Source organism: Ostrinia furnacalis, unplaced genomic scaffold, assembly GCF_004193835.3.
Source record: "Ostrinia furnacalis isolate ACB-3 unplaced genomic scaffold, ASM419383v2 OfSCF4221, whole genome shotgun sequence".
NCBI classification, from domain to species: domain Eukaryota; kingdom Metazoa; phylum Arthropoda; class Insecta; order Lepidoptera; family Crambidae; genus Ostrinia; species Ostrinia furnacalis.
The window spans coordinates 452,150-472,596 of record NW_021134460.1 but is presented as its reverse complement, the minus strand read 5'-3'; the positions used below and the strand labels follow the sequence as shown (position 1 = coordinate 472,596).

Sequence of the window (20,447 nt, the reverse complement as noted above, 5' to 3'; positions counted from 1 at the left end):
TTTGTATGAAAAATAAAATTATTAAAATGAAGATATAAATTTTCTGACTTCACCATACCATTTTTATGACCATGTTAGCATGGGCTAGTGTCGGCTCATATACCCATTTACCTAACACCCTGTATAAATAATAACCTTATATAAGTCTAGCACTTAACTCAATCAGTACCTGAGTCTTGTAACGTCAACTTACTCGAGTTTGTAACGTCAGACGTCAACGAGACATCAGATCTTCTTCAGATTTGTATACTGTGTCACGTCATAATATTATGTCAATGCCACCCCTCCCGTGCCGCTCCCATGGGCCATATCAATCAGATTTATTTTGTTTTCAGAAAAAGAAGGCAGAACCTAAGAAACAGGCCAATCAGAAAAGTAAGTGATAGTTTTTTTTATCTAGCCTTATGAGTTAATCAGTAAAATTAATATATTAACTAAAAATTACACTCATTTCATCAGGAATGTCGCTAGTATATCTATCTATACTAATAATGGGCATACTAAACATACCATGTCTTTTTTCCAGTTCCCTTGGTCGGCGCTTCCCGCTGCACATGGGGACCCTCTTACTGGTGCAACAACTTTAGGTGAGAACTATTTTTTATTTTGGGAACATTTTATAGGTATTGGCTTAAACCCAAAGCCGCTAAAATTTATTTAAAAAAAGATTGAAACTATTTTTATATCCATTGTCTGGTACCCACAGTACAAGCATTGATTAGGCTGAGTTACATCACCTTAAGTTAACCGTAAATATAACGATAACCGGTGCTTCTTGTAAGATGGTACAACCCAGCTTTAGTTTGGGACTAGATGGCGCTGCGTAAAACGTCAAGTGTGTGTCGGGCATTTAGTGAATCATATTAATTCCGAAAAGTTTAATATTACTATATTAATAGCAGTATTAATAAAGTTCGTGTTTAAATTCACGAATGACAAGATTTAAAAATTTGGCTGCATATCAGACTATAAATTTTTTGTTGCAACATCGCACTTAATTCAACTGCATAAGATGCAAAATAGCTCGTTTGTCATGTCTTTACACTGACTAATCTGTACTCGGTGTTTCCTGTCACCAAACAACGGTCGCGTTGATATTATTTTTTTACAGTTATTTAGATAAGCTTATCGTTAGTGCATAATAAAACTCGTTAAATACTGGTATAAATTTATTGAAACATTGTTTACTTATTAATTTATTATTGAGCATAAAAATATGTTATCTCCGAAAATCCAATTTGCGTTTAATGTAGAATTAGTTTTTAGTTGTTTTGATAACATTGTAGGTTATGGTTTAATGATGCTATGCTTTACATATTTATGACGTAATCACTTATTAGCGACTCAAAGAGTAGTAAATTGACGTAACCCAATTTTCTTCAACTCTGACAAAAATTCCCAAAATAACACACCTGTATATTATTATATTTTTAGCAGTTTACTAATTATATTTTGTCTAAATGTTTTTCGCTTCCTGTGATCGCAAAAAGTGCAAATTGATTTTTTTTTATTTAGAATTTTATTTCTGTGATAAGGTTTAAAATAAATTGAGTAAAATTTCATTTTTGTTTGCGACTGTACTACTCTGGAGGATAAACTCCTATTTCTTCCCGTTTCTGTTAATTGCTAAATGCATTTGATTGACTATTGATGACGATGATGACCTATCACACGATAGTCATTGAAAATATCAGTGTCTTTGCCTACCTCAGTCTTTGTCACAGAAACAATGACATATTACAGTCGATAGCACATCAGGCTATACAATTTTGTTGCAAAATAACATTTATTACAAAGACAAAGTGCTACGTTTCGCTTGATGATATTCAATAATGACTAATGTATCGATAGCAGCGCGTGAATAACGGCTATAGCACGAAATAGTATTGTTTTACTTCAAGTAGAACAATGGTTGCATAACAGCTGGTTAGTTCCGAAACGAACTTAGCGTGTTGAACCAAACCCCAGTGACCGGACAGCACTGCTCAGTTAATGCAAACAGAACAGCGGTTCTCAACATTAGGGTATTGTCGTTGTGGTTTAAATTGCTTTGAACATGTTAGAGGACATATTCTTTATACGACGTGATGAGGATGGCAGGAAAGAAAAACGAAAAATCCGCACATTTTGCATATATTTGTAATTATAAACGTAATTTTATTTGTAAACGTTTGTAGTCTGCCTTATGTCAATTTATTGTGAACACTCGACCTCACTGATAAACATATTGTTATCTTCAATTTCAAAGCAAATTATATTGACTCATGCATGCATTACAAGCTAAATATAAATATTCTGGAACCTGTCATAGAAAAATAATAAAATATTACTTGATTATATGCAGAATTAGCTATACTGACCAAAATGGTCCCGTACTGTGTGCTATATTACAAAAAAGTTAAACGCGCGATGATCACTGGTTTAAAATAACATTTCTATTAGGCTGGCTTGCACCATGTTACTTTAACTTCAACAAACCTCAAAAATATGTCAAAATCAATACAACACAGCCTAAATGTAAATTTAAACTAGTGATCAACGCGGGTTTATTTTTTAGGGTTCCGTAATCCTGACAAGGAACACTTATAGTTTCGATATGTCTGTCTGTCTGTCTGTCTGTCCGAGGTTTTGCTTGGAAACTGTTGTCACTAGAGAGTTGTAATTTTGTGGAGGTATGCATAAGCATATTAATCACACCGACAAAACGGTAGAATAAAATTTTGAAAAATAAAAATTTTTAGGGTACCTAGCTCCCCTACATGTAAAGTCCCATCGTGTGGGGTATCGTATTAAAAATGACTTTAGATGAAGAAATTGCTTGCTTCTGAAATATGTTGTGGTAATAACGGACAACTGGCGCGTGGCACGACACGCACTTGGCCAATTTTTTCCATTTTTTGTAGTAAGGGGAAGTTTGAGAACATGTGGTGAACAGTGGAAGTGTCTCAAATTACAAGTCAGTGTGTCAACACGGCCACCGCGGCCGGTTTGCACAATGCGCCTCTTTGTTACTGTGTTGTATAACAAGAATTTGATTTGCTTATCGCAGTTCTCGGACCGAGGAACGTTTTATTAACCATGACTATGATGATTAGTATTTGTCATGCAGTTAACGTGCAATGTCCGTTGAAAAATAAACACAATGGTTAAGTTTACCAATTGGCTAATACACATAGTTGCATCTTTAGGCTGAGTTGCACCACCTTTTTTTCCGTACTTTTGAATGAGTAGTTCAATTGAATTACGAATCGTCATCATACTGCGATGTAACGTCACTCTCATTTAAAATTAACTGATCAAAATGATTAAGGATTTCACAATGTATTCAGTTAATGATACATAGCTCGCTTCCACCATTTCTATTAGGTGAGATGCAAGCAAACCAAGAGCATACGGCATATTGGCCACTAAGATAACAACCAATTAATTTTTTGACGACCAATATTGATGTTCTTTTGTTTTTATCTCGCTCACGTTCCTCGATTTTCTAACGTTTGCAATTCTACGACTCTTTGTAAATAATGCCTATGCACCTTTAAGAATGATTAAATAATGAACTTTATATTCTGCACAGTACGGGTCACGAATGCCACGCCACAAAGCACTGCGTGGAGCGCGTGTGGCCCAAGATTCAATTCCCGGAGGACAACGACAGCGTCTGCAAAATCTGTACCGACATGGTGAAGCAGGCCCGCGACCAGCTCGAAAGCAACCAGACTCAGGTATGACAATAATAAACAAAATAACCTATGTTTAGATCAGGGGTTCCAAAATGTGTGGTAAGACCTTTAAAGGAGGCGCAAGCCACTTTTTTTGTAGTTCAGAATTAAAAAACCTGCGATCGCTGAGAAAATACTTTCCAGACTGCTTGATGCGACCAATAAATAATCTGGAAAGAGGAAGGGGGCACGGATTTTTTTATGGTCGAAAGGGGGCGCGTCTCAAATAAGTTAGGTAACCTCTGGGTTAGAGAGACCTATGGTTCAGCAGTGGACATCCTGTGGCTGAAATGATGATGATGATGAAACAATAGTATGCATAATAATAATCCCTTATCGTAATTAATTAAGTACAAAAATCGTACCTACCGGACTACAATCTATCTACAATGACTACAATGTCAGCAGCTGCAGTTGTTTTGAGTGATAAGCGCGCACATTTATACTCGAAGTCATGGATGTCTACTTTATTCATAACTAGCTCCCCGTGTATCTTCATGACCCGGCGAACTCTGTTCCGCCATAAATAAATAAGCCATCGCAATTTTTCCTTATTTGCTCACCGTTTAGACCTACCCTGGACTACGACTAACATTTTAAAACCAAAATCAGCTCAATCGGTCCAGCCGTTCTCGAGTTTTAATCATACTAACGAACAGCAATTCATTTTTATTTATATAGATAGATTTTGTACATTATGACCAGTGCCGGATTAAGACTACTCTATGATATTTTGGTGCTGTTTTTGGTGCCCACCAAGACGTAATGATTTATTTATTTATTTATACCTTGTGACTGTCATGAGTCATCAATACCAGCATTCAAAGTCCATGCTTTATATCTCATTCGAACTTGGTACCTTACGAGAGTAGATGAGTTCTTTTTCAAACTTAGCCTAAATATAAGCATACCTTCCTATCATTGTTTAATTTATTTTATCTCGGGAAGATGAAAGTTATCACGTTTGTCAACAAAAAAGAGGAATTTCCGGATAACCCTTCTGGGATTCAAGTCTTGATATCCACTTTTGAGAACTACAAGTAAGGCATACTTAAACGTAAAGTGTAGAAGTAAACTTAGATATTTAAGACCCAAATTACAAAATGTCTCAAAACTCTATTCATTCTCAAGCACAGGCTGTCCTGTGATTTAGTCTAAATATTTGTAAACGCAATATTAATCTACACCCTAGATTTGAACTAAGTATACTAACTACCTTTTGGTGTTGTTTTATAATACGGGCTAGATTTGTCACTCATTTAAATTCGAACAAAGCGTGTATAAACAAATAAAATGTCATCTCAGTCGGTTACAGAATCGTTCCTAGGTCATCGACCGATAACTCAACAGCCGTTATGGACTCTTTAATGAGCTCACCGGCGATTCGTCATAAACAATGATAAATACGAGAGGTCGTTAAGATATGTAAAATAAATTATTACAGTCATCAGGGCCCATTAAATGTTATTGTGATCATACAATTTGATATAAAACAATTTAAATTGCGACTGACTAATTTTTTTAAGGGTTATTAGACCGTCAGACCTAATTATGACACCATTTAGATTTGTTTTGTGTTGATTATGTTTGAAACTTCGTTCGAACTTGTTCTCTGTATGATAGGTCTAGGACCTTTCATTTATTTGGAACTGTATCCAGCATATGGCGTATATCTCAGGATCTACATAACTAAATTAGTAGACATAACGTGAATATCCCAGATTTACATTAGGTGATGAAATATTGAAATAGAAATAAAATAAGCATTAAAAAGAACACTATACCTAACAGTATAGTATTGTTCTTGAGTCTTGCAGCCAGATAAGGCACAGACTTATTGATTGTGCATGGTTAATGATGGTGGTTATCACATGCTTAACGAATATTTTTTATCTCATATTACATACTTTCATTAACTTTGACGATTTATTCCGATGCCTTCATAAAAACTCATAAAACTCATTTATTTCTGTAAATAGGCTTAAAAAAGCACTTTTACACGTCCCAGTATTAACCCTACCACTGCTTCAGGGCAATAAATGGGCCAGTGCTGAGAAGAAGCAGCGCAAGAAACTCAGTCACTAATGTCAGACTCTTTTTCAAAGGTTTACAGGCTTTAAAATATACAAAGTTATAAATATTTATGCGAGCTAGGCAGTTACGCATCCCAAACATTTTTATATTTAAAAAAATCATCGATTTTATAGTAGTTCACTAAGGACTTCATCTAAGTATTTGACAGTCAATCATCCTACAACCAAAACCCTAACTTTTTCCATTCCAGAACGACCTGGAGATCTGACACGAAATCGTTCCATAACCAAAGCCGTAACTTTTTCCATTCCAGAACGACCTGAAGGATGTATTCGAAGGCTCCTGCAAGCTGATGCCGATCAAGATCGTAGCCAAGGAATGCATGAAGCTGGCCGACGACTTTGTGCCCGAACTGGTGGAGACCCTCGCTTCGGAAATGAACCCTCAAGCTGTCTGCTCGGTTGCTGGACTGTGCAACAGCGCTAGGATTGACAAGCTGTTGGAGGAGCAAGTACGTATCTTTTCTTTATCAATATTGTAGGGTACTCAAGTAGTGACTAAACTTTTGTTTGTCACCTGTCATCCGCTTTGCAATGGAGGGAAGTCGAACCTTATCGGAAATGAACCCTCAGGCCGTGTGCTCGGTCGCTGGACTGTGCAACAGCGCTAGGATTGACAAGCTGTTGGATGAGCAAGTACGTATCTTTATCAATATTGTAGGGTACTCAAGTAGTGACTAAACCTTTGTTTGTCACCATTCATCCGCTTTGCAATGGAGGGAAGTCGAACCTTATCGGAAATGAACCCTCAAGCCGTGTGCTCGGACGCTGGACTGTGCAACAGCGCTAGGATTGACAAGCTGTTGGAGGAGCAAGTACGTATCTTTATCAATATTGTAGGGTACTCAAGTAGTGACTAAACCTTTGTTTGTCACCTGTCATCCGCTTTGCAATGGAGGGAAGTCGAACCTTATCGGAAATTAACCCTCAGGCCGTGTGCTCGGTCGCTGGACTGTGTAACAGCGCTAGGATTGACAAGCTGTTGGAGGAGCAAGTACGTATCTTTATGAATATTGTAGTTTTTTTTTTTAAGATTATTAGCAATTTGTATTGCACAAATTACTAATAGTCCCGTTAGCCCCTCGTGGTAAGCTAAAGAAGCTTGTGTTACGAGTGGGCTCACCACAATAGTCGAGCGGCGGTGGGATTCGAACCCGCGTCCATCGGTTCTCTAGTCGGCCACTCCGACCCCTTCACCGTTCGGCTATCGTGAAAACAGTATTATGAGTATAGTTCTTAAAACTGACGAAGGCGAGTGACCTCTGCTTGTGTGTGTACGTGTACATGCACATACGTCTGTCAAAACGAACAGTAGCGAGCCACCACACATGTAAAGCACTCGCCTTCATGAATTGCTTCAACTACAATATTCAATCCAATAGTGATAGAATTGCAACGGTGGGAATGAGAGGTGGGAATAGTCCTGTGGCGATCCCCGTCTCGGTAAATGTAGCATAAGAAACCTATCGGCTCAATGGACCGAAGATGGAAAAAGTTAGATATTATTTTTATGGCGTCCGTTGAGTGTACGCTTACGTTCAGCAGTAGACTGCAATTGGCTCAAATGACGATGATAGCAGTGTTTAATTTAAGATCGTAATCCCGTTTAATACATTTTGAGCAACATTTCAATGCTAAATATGAATATTATTTCAGAGTTAACGGACACATTTCTGTAATTTTGTCTTTAGTTGGTAAATCGTTATTTAAATATCGTTTAGTGATTAATTTTCTTTATTTCTAAAACATACAGATGACATTTTACCGCAAATTATCCTGTCGAGTCGAATAATTATTCATACAAACAAAGGATACTTCCTCATTTTATTTGTTTACCTATAGTCGTCTTATGTACAAGGAACATGTAACACCATATTTAAAATGCTGTACTTATGTTATTACATAAGATTGCGTCATACAACAGAACAGTCTGTATTATTATTTTTAAACAGATTTCTAGTTAGAAAAATACATGCAAATTTTTCACACATCTTGCGAGTTAATAGGTCGAATATTTGCCGAAAACATGTCGTCTCTCACATACACAGTTGAAAACAAACGCGAATTTATCTTATCCGACTTTTCGTTATTAATTGTGAAGTAGGCACTGATATGGAGGTGTCAACACGGTCACTGTTAACGACCCGGTCTCACCCCACTGGGTCATCTGCTCAGAAAATTGTTCTAGAACAATTAAATATGTAATTATTAATAGATTTTTTAAATTAAAAATCACGCCTACAGATTAAGGTTGAGTTGCACCGTGACTATAACTATAACCGGTGTTTTTGGTATGGAGTTTGACAGATTTTTGACGTTTGAAAAACACGCAATTTTCTCACACATCTTGCGAGTTAATAAGCCAAGTATAATTATTTGCATATTTGTTCGTATGTAGGTAATGAATCCTGCAAGTAAAGTCGTAAGAATTTTTTTATTGGAAAATTCCACGTATCACAACTACAATAAGAAGCTATGGTTGTTGTGATGTTATCTGACAATATTAGCTATTGTTATGTCTCATGCGACTCTTTCATGATATTATTATTATGTTGAGTTGATATTTTTTCACATTTTGTTAAGATAAACAGTCTGGCATCGTATGTAGTTATAATACGTATTAATTTGCAGTAATAATGAGTTTCTGATGACCGTAAAATCATTTTCTGCTCTTTACTAACTAAACTATTTGTTTACAGGCAAAAGAAGTAGCACCAAAGAAGCAAACCAAACTGCTTGGAGGCATCAAATGCACACAGGGCCCAGCGTATTGGTGCAGCAATTTCGCGTAATTATTTTATTTTATTTCAATAGTATAAAATAAATATGAACTACGTCATGCTGACTGAAATGGTGTATAAAAACCAACGTTCTATTTGAAAACATTTACACAGATGGTTTGACAACGAAGACGTTTTATGCTTATGCACATTTTCAGCCATAAACTACCCATATTTATACAGTCAGTTACTTGAACTTGATGCTACAATTTTTGAAATGTACCATTTTTATTTGACTGACCTGTGTTTGAATTGTAACTCTATGGACACACAACGACTTACCGCAAGACTAACCAATCAGGGAGTCTTTAGATAGTTGTCAATCTTTCTACAATGTCTCTAGATAGATTATAATACATATTATAATAGTCACATATATTTTATATCCAATTTGTTTGTTGCGCTTTTTAGAAAATATCAAAAATGTTACAAAACTTGTAAGTAATTGGACATTTGAGGATTTTGAGGAGGTTTAATTTACTTAGAGGTGATCAAAGGAAACTAAAATAATAATTTAACTGGAGTCCACTTTGATTACCCAGGTTATCTTATCCATGGGTGATCAAAGGACACCAAATTGTTGCTTGGAGTCCACTTTGATCAACTGGGTGATCAAAGCCAGGTGATGTGTAGAAAAGACCAAAACCAAAGTGGAATAGACCTAAATCTAACGGTATTTACAATTTTACGGTGTAATTTTATTTGTACAACACACCTTTTGTATAAAAAGGTGCTCCCCTTTTCCTTTCTTTGCTATAAACTTCACGGAGCCCGAGACCTTTCCAACGAATGCAAAACCGTGGAAATCGGTTCGTGCGTTCTGGAGTTATAGCGTCAGGGAGGAAAACCCGACTTATTTTTATATAGTAGATTTCGTATTCGTACAGAACGGGTCGCGAATGCAGCGCTACCAAGTTCTGCGCGGGCACCGTGTGGTCCACCACCAAGTATCCTCAAGACAACGACAACATCTGCAAGATTTGTACCGACATGGTGACGCAAGCACGCGACCAGCTCGAAAGCAACGAGACTCAGGTAAATTGACAATTTAGCTCTGTGCCATCTAAAGCCTGGTCCGTGAGCACGTAGAATTTTGTCCAATGACCCCAAGCTACCCATCCTTATCGCTCGCGCGTAATTATATTGCTGTCGCGCTCGCACACTCTCTGCGGGCGCCCGTCGCACAGTCGCGACAGCAACATAATTACGCGCGAGCGATAAGGATGGGTAGCTTGGGGTCATTGGACAAAATTCTACGTGCTCACGGACCAGGCTTTAGTCCCATATAAGCTAAACTTTGTCTATGTGCAATATTATCGTTGAAAAGAGAATTTGTTGAGCTTTGTAGTTATCTATGACACAATTTTTCAGTGCGTTATCTAGTCCGAAACTAAGCTAATTTACTACGTGTCTGTGCAATATTTATCGTTGAAAACAGACGATTTCTTTAGCTTTGTAGAGCATTTTCTATGTCACCCGAAGCACTTTCGAGTATAGCCAAGTATCATCTGAGCACAGATGGAATGGTCAGATTATCTTCAAGAGATAGCCAGTCCATTTCTCCATAAAACAGTAGCTGACTAGGCGAACTTCGTACCGCCATAATTTTATTTTATCTATACTGTTAGATTTTTATTCAATTATCTTTTATACAACCTTTTTCTGAAAATAACGCCCAGAAAAAAAAGAATTATCCAATTTGGTGAAGTGGTTTCGTTTCGTTACATTTCGGCGATTCATTTTTATGTAGATCATTAGCACCTTTATTAAAAGTTATTAAATAATTCTCAATTTTTCTTTTGTTACAGGAGGAACTCAAGGAGGTCTTCGAAGGCTCCTGCAAGCTGATCCCCATCAAGATCGTGGCCAAGGAATGCATGAAGATGGCAGATGACTTTGTGCCTGAACTAGTGGAGACCCTCGCTTCGCAGATGAACCCGCAAGCCGTGTGCTCGGTCGCTGGGCTATGTAACAGCGCTAGGATCGATCAACTCCTGGAAGCTTATGTGAGTCCTACCACAGAATAATAATAAGTACCACGTACAGAAGTTTTACTTCGCGAAGGTATTTAAAAAAATGTATGCTCAATGTAACAATATGGTGTAATTTAGCCTGTCTCAAGAGTCGAGCACCATTTTGTTGACAAACGTCAGTGATCGACACTGCGCCGAAGCTATAGGGCTGACTTCGGTAAAATGATGTGACGTGAGGTGCCAAACTGCGGAAAATGGCGGAGAAAATACATGATTTAGCATGAATTATCATGAATAATGTTAACTACTTATTTACCTCTCAATGTCTTGAGGCAACTTAAAAAAGTACATTCTGTGTTTATTATTATATAGGCAGTTAAATACTGCACAGTATTTAGTACACCATTTTCTTTATTTTCTTCCATCATATACAAGAATACGCGTGCGTGAGTCAATGTTCGCTCATATGTGAGGCCTTGTCGAATAGTATCCTGTAGGTGGGCCATCGTGCGTGTTTTGTTTTCAATGTAAACTCGCGGAGATGAACAGGCCTGGTCCTACTTCCTACTAATACAACGTGCTCTTTTTGATTTCCTGGAACTCTAGGGTATTAATAAGACCACTTCAAAGAATGGAATGGCATTAAATTGTTTGTTAAATTCCACAATTTTTTTCGACTTTTTTTTTCATACGAAATTATTTAAAAACTTAATTTTTCACTGAAATAATTCATTATTTACATACACTTATCAATAAAAAGTCTGCACAAAAAGACTAGGTGACAATTTTGAAAAAAAAAAACTAAATTGATGATACTATAATCTAAATCAACTAGGTATCTTCTAAATCTAGAACACGTTGTATTATAAATGCGAAAGTTTGGTTGTTTGTTACTCTTTCACGCAAAAACTACAGAACGGATTTTGATAAAACTTTACAGTATTATTGTTTATAACACAGAATAACAAGGCTATAATTTATGACGATATGTGACAAACTAAATTTCACGCGGGAGAAGCCGCGAGCAAAAGCTAGTTTATTTTAAAGCTTCAACCACACCAACGTGACCCATGACAGATCACGCGACCTGTCATTGGCCTATGATCGCGCCGGCGATGGCGATCTGCACGCGTTAGTGTGATTGACACATAAATTATTTCTTATCCACAACGAGAAACCCGGAATCCTCAACCAAAGAGGAACTGGCTATCTTATCTCTAACTGTTGGAACACAAAACAATGCTGTTAATATTGTTGTTATGGCGAAAGACGGGTACTATGGTGGTAGCTAGCTTGTAATTAAGATTTTAAAAGCGCTGTTACATGTGCTAGTATTACTTTAATCCTACCACGGTTTGGTACAATGACGTGAAAACATTTTTAAAAAGAAGCAGCGCATGAAAATCAGTCAGTAACTTTTGTCATAATTTTACTATCATTTTTCTCGTTGGCTGTATCATAATTCATATCATATGTTAAATAACTAAACATTAATCCCCTTACTAATAAAAATATGCACAGTTATTGAACACTGTTTTAAAGTGACATTTCCATACTAAACGTCACTTTAAAACACTGTTCAACGAGCGTGTAAGTTTTATTAGTAAGGGGGTTAATATATGAAGAGTTAATTTTTCGCCTATTATGTGATCTGATTTTATTAAACACAACAGAAAAATATTTTGTTTTATAGAACACTCAGCTGACCAAAGTCGTAAACTGCAACAACTGCCGGCAGACGGTCGCTGTAGCGAGGAGACGGTTCGAAGCGACCTCCTACGAAGATTTCCTCCTTAGCTTGCTTCAGGTAAGAAGAAACATTCTGTAGATCAACTGTTGTTAATAATTTACAATATATAAGTTTTACGAAGCTTCTCACTTCGAGTAAGGCCCAGAACAGACGGTGAAACGCAACTGCAACGAAACTGCAACTTTCTGATGATTCTGAATGAAACTGTAACTGAAAGTTTCAAACTGGTCGCGTCATGTGTGGTCTCTCAACGGACGCTATGGCAGAAACTTAGATGCAATTCAAAAGTAACTAGCAGTTGCAGTTTCGTTACAGTTGCGTTTCATCGTCTGTTCTGGGCCTAAAAGGAAAAAAATCTTAAAAATACATCATCATTCAGCCTGCACTGCAGGAATGGAACACGATTCTCTCTAATTTACCAGGGGTAAATGGGTGATTTGAGCTTCATACTACCACCCTGGCCAGACGGGTTCAGGCCAGTTAGTTGTCTTTTACATCTCGGGCCTGTCGTAAAAACAGGTGGCTTAAATAATAATTTATATTGTATCATCCAGGTGTGCCGCAACATGGATTCTCTCTCAGACTCGTGTTCCATGCTGATCTTCCAATACTACGAGAACATTCTAGAAGCCGTGAAGAAGGACTTGACCCCTGAGAGCGTGTGCCACGTGAGCGGACAGTGCACTTACCGGTTCCACACGCACGACCAGTTCACCTTCCCGGAGTTCGAGCCTCAGCCTACTGGGTGAGTTGTTTGCAATAATTCTAGGTCATTCTAGAAGCCGTAATGCTACGAGAACATTCTAGAACTCTCAAGAAGAATCTGACGTCACAGAGAGTGTGCCACGTGAGCGGACAGCACTTACCGGTTCCACACACACGACCAGTTCACCTTCCCGGAGTTCGAGCCTCAGCCTACTGAGTGAGTTGTTTGCAATAATTCTAGGTCATTCTAGAAGCCGTAATGCTATGAGAACATTCTAGAACTCTCAAGAAGAATCTGACGTCACAGGGCGTGTGCCACGTGAGCGGACAGTCACTTACCGGTTCCACACGCACGACTAATAATTCTCCTTCCCGGAGTTCGTGCCTGCCGAGTAAGTTCTTGCTATAATCAGGCCTGTTCATCTCCGCGAGTTTGCATCGAAAACAAAACACACGCGACTACCCCTCCTGAGATACCTAATCGACAGGACAATCACGAGCGAGTATTGACGCACGCACGTGTATTCTTCACCCATTTGCATTGTAAAGACAATAAACTATATGTAAAAACGGTGGTGTAATTAATACTGTGCAGTATTTTAACTGCCTGAATAATAATAGAAATACAAAATATAATTCATGCTTATTCATGTATTTCCTCCGCCATTTTCCGCAGTTTGGCACTTCACGTCACATCATTTTACCGAAGTCAGCCCTATGGCTTCGGCGCAGTACAGATCACTGACGTTTGTCAACAAAATGGTGCTCGACTCTTGAGACAAGCTAAATTACATCATATTGTTAACGGCATTGAGCATAATTTTTTTTTATTACCTTCGCGAAGAAAACAATCTGTACGTAGTACTTATTATTATTCTGTGCTATAAATTCAGCTAGAACATTCTAGAACTTGTAAAGAAGAATCTGATCCCTCAAAGCGTGTGCCACGCTAGCTAGATTCTCGATCATTCTAGAAGTTATAATACTACAAGAAAATTCCAAAATCTTTGAAGATGTTTGTGTAATTGAATTCAACTTGACACCATTTTAAAAACCTATGTTTCATCATTCATGATCATCGTTTATTTATTTATCAAAAGGCATGTAGTGTCAATCAGAAGATAAAATAGTACAATAAACATGTTAATGCTTAAATCTAATCTAGGGCGTGTGCACACAGCGTGCTAACGTAGTGAAATGTTTGTTCTAGTGATGTCCCCTGCGAGTTCTGCGAGCAACTTGTGAAGCACATGCGCGACACACTGGTTGCAAACACCACTGAACTTGAATTCTACAAGGTGCTTAAAGGTAAGGCTTAAATAAGTAAGTTACATACATAATTTAATGCAACTTTATAACATACTAGCGGCCGCCCGCGACTTCGTACGCGTGGATCCCGTTTTACCCCCTTTTCCCGAATTTTCTTTGCTATAAACCTCACGGAGCCCGAGACCTTTCCAGCGAATGCAAAACCGTGGAAATCGGTTCGTGCGTTCTGGAGTTATAGCGTCAGGGAGGAAAACCCGACTTATTTTTATATAGTAGATAAAATAAGTATCTTATAAAAAGGTTTATGCAATCAATCATATTTCTTACCAGTTGCTTAAAATTCATGATAACCGAAATCGAGTTTTTACTTTATCTTATAAACCACTAGTTGCTATTGAAATCCTACAACAGAAACCTAGAAATAAAGAAGTATTCTAACGTCCGATTCNGTTTCGTTGCAGTTGCGTTTCACCGTCTGTTCTGGGCCTAAAAGGAAAAAAATCATAAAAATACATCATCATTCAGCCTGTACTGCAGGAACACGATTCTCTCTAATTTACCAGGGGTAAATGGATGATTTGAGCTTCATACTCCCACAATGGCCAGACGGGGATCAGTTAGTTGCCTTTACATCTCGGGCCTGTCTTAAAAACAGGTGTCTTTACCACTTGAGGCGATTAAATAATAATTGTATCATCCAGGTGTGCCGCAACATGGATTCTCTCTCGGACTCGTGTTCCATGCTGATATTCCAATACTACGAGAACATTCTAGAAGCCGTGAAGAAGGACTTGACCCCTGAGAGCGTGTGCCATGTCAGCGGACAGTGCACTTACAGGTTCCACACACACGACCAGTTCACCTTCCCGGAGTTCGAGCCTCAGCCTACTGAGTGAGTTGTTTGCAATAATTCTAGGTCATTCTACAAGCCGTAATGCTACGAGAACATTCTAGAACTCTCAAGAAGAATCTGACGTCACAGAGCGTGTGCCACATGAGCGGACAGTCACTTACCGGTTCCACACGCACGACCAGTTCACCTTCCCGGAGTTCGAGCCTCAGCCTACTGAGTGAGTTGTTTGCATTAATTCTAGGTCATTCTAGAAGCCGTAATGCTACGAGAACATTCTAGAACTCTCAAGAAGAATCTGACGTCACAGGGCGTGTGCCACGTGAGCGGTCAGTTCTTGCTATAATCAGGCCTGTTCATCTCCGCGAGTTTGCATCGAAAACAAAACACGCGCGACTACTCCTGAGATACCTAATCGACAGGACAATCACGAGCGAGTATTGACGCACGCACGTGTATTCTTCACCCATTTGCATTGTAAAGACAATAAACTATAATTAATGCTTATTCATGTTTTTCCTAAGCCATTTTCCGCAGTTTGGTACCTCACCTCACACATCATTTTACCGAAGTCAGCCCTATGGCTTTGGCGCAGTACAGATCACTGACGTTTGTCAACAAAATGGTGCTCGACTCTTGAGACAAGCTAAATTACATTATATTGTTAACGGCATTGAGCATAATTTTTTTTAATACCTTCGCGAAGAAAACCATCTGTGCGTAGTACTTATTATTATTCTGTGCTATAAATTCAGCTAGAACATTCTAGAAGTTATAATAGTACGAGAAAATTCCAGAAGCTTTGAAGATACTTGTGTTGTTGAATTAAACTTGACATCATTTTAAAAAACCTATGTTTAATCATTCATGATCATCGTTTATTTATTTATCAAAAGGCATATAGTGTCAATCAGAAAACAAAATAGTACATAATGCTTAAATTTAATCTAGGGCGTGTGCACACAGCGTGCTAACGTAGTGAAATGTTTGTTCCAGTGATGTCCCCTGCGAGTTCTGCGAGCAACTTGTGAAGCACATGCGCGACACACTGGTTGCCAACACCACTGAACTTGAATTCTACAAGGTGCTTAAAGGTAAGGCCTAACTAAGTAACTTACATACATAGTTTTATTCATATAAGCCTAAGTAACTTACGTACATCATTTAATGCAACTTTTATAACATATAAAATAAGTATCTTATAAAAAGGTTTATGCAATCAAACATATTTCTTACCAGTTGCTTAAAATTAATGATAACCGAAATCGAGTTTTTATTTTATCTTATAAACCACCAGTTGCTATTGAAATCCTACAACAGAAACCTAGTAATAAAGTAGTATTCTAAGGCCCGATTTGACCAAACTTTTATCCCAGAATAACTCCTGGTGTAACTGGTACATTGACAGTTCAGTATGGAAAATATGTCAAAATGTCGAATAACTGACTGATCTATTCTGAGATTAATATTTACTCTACCACCTCCACCATAAAAGTTTATAAATATATCTGAATATGTTCAGATTTACCGATGTCTGAGTAAATGGGACTAATCCCACCATACTTTCCCACCACTGCAACTCCTGTATAGCCAGAATCTACAGCTTTTCCTCCATAGAAAGCTAACCACTGAAAGTTAAGTTAGATGTCTTGTTTGTCAATCAGGTCTCTGCAAACAAACCGGCAACTTCAAGACGGAATGCCTTCACCTCGCCGAGCAATACTACCCGATTGTCTACCACTACCTGGTCTCCGACCTTCAGCCCAACAAGGTCTGCCAACTCATGGGCATGTGCGGCAAGAAACTTGACACGCCAATCGCGCCCTTGTTGCCTAAGGAACTGGTCATCAAATCGGTTGCGACGTCGCCCAAACTCATCGGTACTGACGAAGCTAACAGCTACAAGGTGCGTTGATGCTAATTTATTTATTTTGCAGTTTTGTTTCAGCATCGATACAGTTGCAACTTTAGACGGTCACGTAACGTAACGCTAATTCAAAATCTTCTATAATATAAAAATGAATCGCAAAATGTGTTGGTAAGCGCATAACTCAACAACGCCTGGACTGGACCAATTTTACCGATTCTTTTTTTTTTAAGTCCAAGGACGGTTTTTACGGCGAGAAAAATTCGAAAAAATTTCGGGAAAACCCTAAAAACAGCCATTTTTTCACGCTGGCAAAGCCACGGGCTGAAGGCTAGTATAGTATAAAAACTTTCAGTGACAGTAGCGAGCGAAACTTTTGTCAGTATTAAATAATAATCTTATGATCAGTTTTGTCTATTTAACATAAATTTTAAAGTAAAGCCTGGTCCGTGAGCACGTAGAATCCCGTCCAATGACCCCAAGCTACCCATCCTTATCGCTCGCACGTAATTATGTTGCTGTCGCGCTCGCACACTCACTGCGGGCGCGCGTCGCACAGTCGCGACAAGGATGGGCAGCTTGAGGTCATTGGACGGGATTCTACGTGCTCACGGACCAGGCTTTAGTAGTAGTCAGCGTTGCCAGACGTCCCGATTTTGGCGGGACGTCCCGATTTTTAAATCAAATTTAAATGTCCCGCGCGGGACAGGCTCGGTCCCGCTTTTCGGAGAGAGACACTTACTTCACCAGACTATTGCTTGAAACGCCATATTATTCTAAAGAATAAAACTTTTTTATTTTTTTTCTTTTTTTATTCTAAAGACGAATTTAACGATAGAGTAAATCTGATTTAAAATATTATTTTTTTGTTAAAATACATTTTCTATGGCTACTTTTGCTATCTATTGTCACGTATATAAACGTAATTTTAAGTCAAATAAAAAGATACATATTTTAAAACCTTTGATTATACAACGTGTCCCAAAATTCAAGGATAAGCCGGCGCCGCAGGATGGACATAGTCATGACTACTTCAGGAAAAATAAGAAAAAAAATCTATCTCAATTATTTTTTAAGTTACACAATAAATTATGGAATTCATCGAAAATTGACACCCCTTATGATATTTTACATTACCACGACCACAATTTATCAAATACTTCNCAAACCGGTAACTTCAAGACGGAATGCCTTCACCTCGCCGAGCAATACTACCCGATGGTCTACCACTACCTGGTCTCCGACCTTCAGCCCGCCAAGGTCTGCCAACTCATGGGCATGTGCGGCAAGAAACTTGACACGCCAATCGCGCCCTTGTTGCCTAAGGAACTGGTCATCAAATCGGTTGCGACGTCGCCCAAACTCATCGGTACTGACGAAGCTAACAGCTACAAGGTACGTTGATACTAATATAGTTCTTTGCAATTATTTTCAAAATCAAAATCAAAAATATTCATTCAGTTTAGACCACAAGTGGCACTTATGAACGTCAAAATGTAGTAAAAAATAAAAAAGAAAAGGTAGCCCTTATGGTATAATATTATATTATTTACCATTGTCATAAAATTGTAGTCTCTGAACGCATAGCAGATACAGAATATGTTGTTAAATAAATCAAATTCAAGTCGGTAACAAGAGAAGTAAGACTACAAACAACAACTACTACTTTACCTGTGTATCACAAAAGGGTTTGATTTAAGGTACTATTAGAGGCCGGTAGATCTATTCTCATAAATAAAACACTGGATACTCAACTTTCACATTATATTGCCTTATTTTAAATACAATTCATCACTTAGCACAAAAGCGCGCGGAGTCGTCTCCGCGCGTCCCTCTATTCTGACGTTTGATTCTCGTGTGACATTGACAATACGTCAATGTCACTATGACAGCATCTCATTGGCCACAACGATACCGTTATTTTAACGTTTTAGATTTTTCATAATTAACAGTACATATCCATGAAAGGGTGGTATCCGTGGCACATGTGAAATTAGAGCATAAATTGTTAGAAAAAAATAAGCAATAAAGACATCCGTAAGCAAGCGAAACTTTTGTCAGTGACTAGTTAATAAAGTTATAATACATTCTGTCGATAGTATTAAAACTTGAAGACTTATTGAAACCCAACTTTTTATATGCTATCTGTATTAAAATTTAAGCTTTATGTTTTCTAAAAAAAATTATCTTCTTCAGGTGAACACCAAGCAAGAGAACGTCCGCATAATGGACACGGAAGACCTGCCGCCGCTGACACTGGACCGCATGTTCGTGAGGATGCCTCAGAGCAAGGCCGGCTGCTCCTTCTGCCAGTACTTCCTGCACTATCTGCAGGTGGAGCTCAGCGACTCTAGGACTGAGGTGAGATATCATCATTTCAGCCACAGGACGTCCACTGCTGAACATAGGCCTCGCCCAATTATTTCCATATTGCTTGAGTGGTGGCGGCCTGTATACAGCGCCTTACTGCCTTTATGAGGTCGTCGGTCCACCTTGGACGTCCCACGCTGCGTTTCCTGGTACGTGGCCTCCATTCCAAAACCTTGCCAGTAATGAAATAGATGTTTACAAACAACTCGTCCACTTCCAAAACTTGTATCTTGTGGTGTCAATAGAACGTAAACGAAACGTACTAAAAATAATAATATTCGATAACGCAACTGGAACAGTAGTAGTTGTATCAATTGGTAAAGAAAGGATATTGGTCTTCGTCCATATATTATTGGCCTAAGAACAAACAGTGATGAAAAATACCTTTCTACGAGGGCGGCACTGAAAATTTCGGGAATCAAGGAAGTGAAACAACATTACTATTTAAAAATGTATTTATTGCTTTTTAAAGTATTCTCCGCGAAATTTGACACATTTTTCCATACACGAAACCAATCATTGAAGCAACCATTGCATTCGGAAGTTTGGGTCTCCAAAATGGCCGTTTTGTAGGCTTCCACAGCTTCTTCAGGTGATGAAAATCTCTGACCACGCAATTTATTCTTTATTTTAGGGAAAGTATAGAAATCATTAGGGCTTAGGTCAGGGCTGTACGGCGGATGGACTAATAATTCTATGTTTTCTTGCTCTAAAAACTCTTTTGTTCAGTGCGCGGTGTGAGAACTCGCATTGTCGTGATGGAGGATGATGCGGCGGTTGCAGTTCTCTTTACGGAGTTCAGAAACGACCTGTGGCAAACAAATGCTAGCATACTAATCTGCATTAACCGTTCTTTGTCCCCCAAGAGGAATAGTCGCAACATGGCCGGTTTTGGAGACAAACGTGGCCACCATTTTTTTTGCAACACTCCGTGAACGAACAATTTTTGTTGGCTTTAATTCATTTTCGAACACCCAAACTCGTGACTGGTTTTTTGTTTCGGGTTCGTACGCGTATATCCATGATTCGTCACCTGATACGATGTTGTATACAGCATTTGAGGATCCTGCA

General features: G+C 38.4%; 1 protein-coding gene across 3 annotated transcripts in view; it reads left to right on the top strand.

Annotated features, from left to right (window-relative positions):
• The window catches only part of Sap-r (prosaposin), a 37,857-nt gene that overhangs the window by 6,596 nt on the left and 10,814 nt on the right, over nucleotides 1-20,447 (top strand). For 2 of the 3 annotated variants that reach the window (XM_028313267.1, XM_028313265.1), the window contains exons 5-16: nucleotides 336-375; nucleotides 527-587; nucleotides 3,575-3,722; nucleotides 6,067-6,264; nucleotides 8,512-8,600; nucleotides 9,480-9,627; nucleotides 10,401-10,598; nucleotides 12,259-12,372; nucleotides 12,870-13,060; nucleotides 14,231-14,328; nucleotides 16,804-17,045; nucleotides 19,203-19,367. In XM_028313267.1, coding sequence (XP_028169068.1) covers nucleotides 336-375; nucleotides 527-587; nucleotides 3,575-3,722; nucleotides 6,067-6,264; nucleotides 8,512-8,600; nucleotides 9,480-9,627; nucleotides 10,401-10,598; nucleotides 12,259-12,372; nucleotides 12,870-13,060; nucleotides 14,231-14,328; nucleotides 16,804-17,045; nucleotides 19,203-19,367 — 1,692 coding nt within the window. Of the gene's footprint in view, nucleotides 1-335; nucleotides 376-526; nucleotides 588-3,574; nucleotides 3,723-6,066; nucleotides 6,265-8,511; nucleotides 8,601-9,479; nucleotides 9,628-10,400; nucleotides 10,599-12,258; nucleotides 12,373-12,869; nucleotides 13,061-14,230; nucleotides 14,329-14,990; nucleotides 15,182-16,135; nucleotides 16,234-16,803; nucleotides 17,046-19,202; nucleotides 19,368-20,447 lie in introns of all 3 variants that reach the window. The other variant, XM_028313266.1, reaches the window with a different exon arrangement.